This window comes from Gekko japonicus, unplaced genomic scaffold (assembly GCF_001447785.1).
Source record: "Gekko japonicus isolate JY-2015 unplaced genomic scaffold, Gekko_japonicus_V1.1 scaffold2038, whole genome shotgun sequence".
Classification (NCBI taxonomy): domain Eukaryota; kingdom Metazoa; phylum Chordata; class Lepidosauria; order Squamata; family Gekkonidae; genus Gekko; species Gekko japonicus.
The window spans coordinates 309619-312271 of record NW_015168716.1 but is presented as its reverse complement, the minus strand read 5'-3'; the positions used below and the strand labels follow the sequence as shown (position 1 = coordinate 312271).

Here is a 2653-nt window from a genome sequence, read left to right as displayed (position 1 = left end):
AACTGCTAGGTTGGCAGGAGCTGGAACTAGAGACGGGAGCTCACTCCGTCTTGCGGCACCCGGGTCTCGAACTGCTGAACTACTGACCTTCCACAGCCTGCAGTTCAGCGTCTGTATGATAGATGTATGTTCAGTTCAGCGTCAAGTATGATAGCTCCATGATGGCAACCCTGGTCCAGAAAATGTTCCTGCTTGTAAAGCAGCAGCTTTTCCTCATTAATTACCAACAATAAAAACAAAACAGGTATTAGCATTAGTCTTGTGTGAGTTGCTGTAAACCAGATGTTTTGCAGCATGAAACCATTTTTATCAGTTTTATGAATTATTTGCTTCTAGGCTGCTTCTCCCCAGGAACAAAACATCAAAAAAACACAAACCTGTTACTTCTACTTTGCTCCTAAGATACCCTCAATAGAAGTCACAGTTGGCCAGGTCACACAAGGGGTTTCAAGGAAACATGTGTTATCTTTTGTTCTTCCTTTTCTCAGTTTGGTGTAGTGGTTAAGTGCGCGGACTCTAATCTAGGAGAACCGGGTTTGATTCCCCACTCCTCCACTTGCACCTGGTTGGATGACCTTGGGCAAGCCATAGTTCTGGCACAGCTGTCCTTGAAAAAGAGCAGTTTCTGTCAAGAGCTCTCTCAGCCCCACCTACTTCACAGGGTGTCTGTTGTGGGGAGGGGAAGGGAAAGGAGTTTGTAAGCCACTCTGAGACACCTTTGGGTAGTGAAGGGCAGGATATAAATCCAATCTCTTCTTCTTCCTCTTCTTCTTCTTCAAGCAGCAGAGCTTGGTGTATGTATTCCTTTCTGGGAGTATATTTCTCGAATAACAGATTGGCTTGTGCTTTTGAGGAAGATATTTCCTTCTGTCCTTCAGTATCATGCTGTGATCCCCCCCCCCCCCACAAATTTCCCCCCCCCCCCCAAAACTTCAGGCCTGCTCCATCATCGAATACAGAAAAGGTTTGGAAGAAGCAATGGATCATCCCTGTCCTGAAATGTAGCTCATGAAAGTCCTTTTGATTTGAGAGAAAATGTCACTCCTGGGAGAGCTTATGAATCCCGGAAAGAGTTAAAACTAAAAAGAGGATGGAAAGGGGAATACAACAGATGAAGAGGGTAGGTGGGACACTAATAATGGGGTCAGATGAGTATGATGTGACTGCCAGCCTCCCAACTGATTCGGCTTCTCTCGTCTCCTGATTTCTTCCCAACAGCAAACGTGACTTTTGATCTGAACACAGCCCATCCCGTACTCACCTTGTCTGCGGATCGGAAAAGCATAAGAGTGACAGAGAAACCTCAAGATCTGCCCAACAATCCTGAGAGATTCAATGTCTTTGTTTCTGTGCTGGGATGTGAGGGGTTCACTACAGGCAGATATTTCTGGGAAATCATTGTGGGCCGTGAGGAAGAATGGGCTGTGGGGATTGCCAGAAAGTCTGTGAGGAGGAAGGGTGAGATGAACTTTGGTCCTGAGGGAGGGATCTGGGCTGTGGGGAAGGTGGCTGATGGTTATGTGGCATTCCTTCACCCTGAGAGACTTCGTCTTGCCTTGAATGGGGAGCTCAGAAGGATCAGAGTGGCTCTGAACTGTGATGGGGGGCAGGTGGCCTTCTTCAACGCTGACACAACAGCCCTCCTCTACACATTCTCAGGTGCCTCCTTCTCTGGAGAGACCCTCCAGCCCTTCTTTCGGGTGCGTGAAAAAGGCCACCTCAGACTCCCTCTTTAAGGAAGTCACTAATCTTAAAGCAACTGCCGGAGATCTCCTTTTATGGCTCTGCAAAAGGCCTCTCCGGGTTCTCAGTCATCACAACGGATATAACTTTAAATGGATTCTGTTTTCCCCCCTTCATCTCCCAAAGTTCCTTCTTGTCCACCCATTTCTTAAGGAGAAAATACCACGTCTTTTGTATTAAAAGGCTCCATCTGAAACATCTAAAGACTTGGACCTTGTCCCCAATGTCTGGGCTTACTGTACCTTCAGTGCTCCTCAAAGTACGTGCTCTTCCAAATTCTCACTGGCTTGCTTAGCTCCCACATGGAAATGGTCTTGTCAATTTTTAGTTCACTCTCTTGCCTGCCAAGGATAAACTGAATGTTACAAAAAAAGTGGGGGGGATGATAGAATAAAAGACGTTTCAAGCCATTGTCTTAAAAGACTCTCCTCAGTTATTTCAAGGACAGTTTAGGCATTTTGTATTGTTGTTGTTGTTATTGTATTGCGTTGCATTATTATTGTATTAGCGTAAAAACAATAGGCCTTACGATCAGGGCCTGACACATCTTTATTTCCCCCTTCCTTCCCTTTTTTGTGTTTAAAACATATAGCCTGATGAAGACGGGGGGGACCTGAGATCTTGCATACTATTATTTGGGGTTAATCTTAATACAGTATTATGTGGTTTTTGATCTGGACCAACAAGGCTACCAACGCGTTCGTTCCATAGCATGAATCAGCAGTCAGTGAGGAACTGATGTGCTCTCCCAAGTAATTTCTTTGGTGTTAAATGATCAAAAAGGTGGTGCCTGGATTTCACATAGGATGACAACCACTTAGGGCTGTTCTCCTGCCAGGTTTATGGAATATAGATCAGGGGTCCTGAACCTTTTTGAGTCTGTGGGCACCTGTGGAATTCTGACGAAGCG

At 45.6% G+C, this 2653-nt stretch overlaps 1 protein-coding gene across 1 annotated transcript in view; it reads left to right on the top strand.

Moving 5' to 3' along the window:
- Nucleotides 1-2430, top strand: part of LOC107114128 (tripartite motif-containing protein 7-like) — a 16055-nt gene extending 13625 nt beyond the window's left edge. Inside the window, exon 7 of the mRNA XM_015415567.1 lies at nt 1166-2430. Within this exon, the coding sequence (XP_015271053.1) occupies nt 1166-1736 (571 nt within the window). The 3' untranslated portion in view covers nt 1737-2430. The remainder of the gene's footprint in view (nt 1-1165) is intronic.
- The last annotated feature ends 223 nt before the right edge of the window (nt 2431-2653 follow it).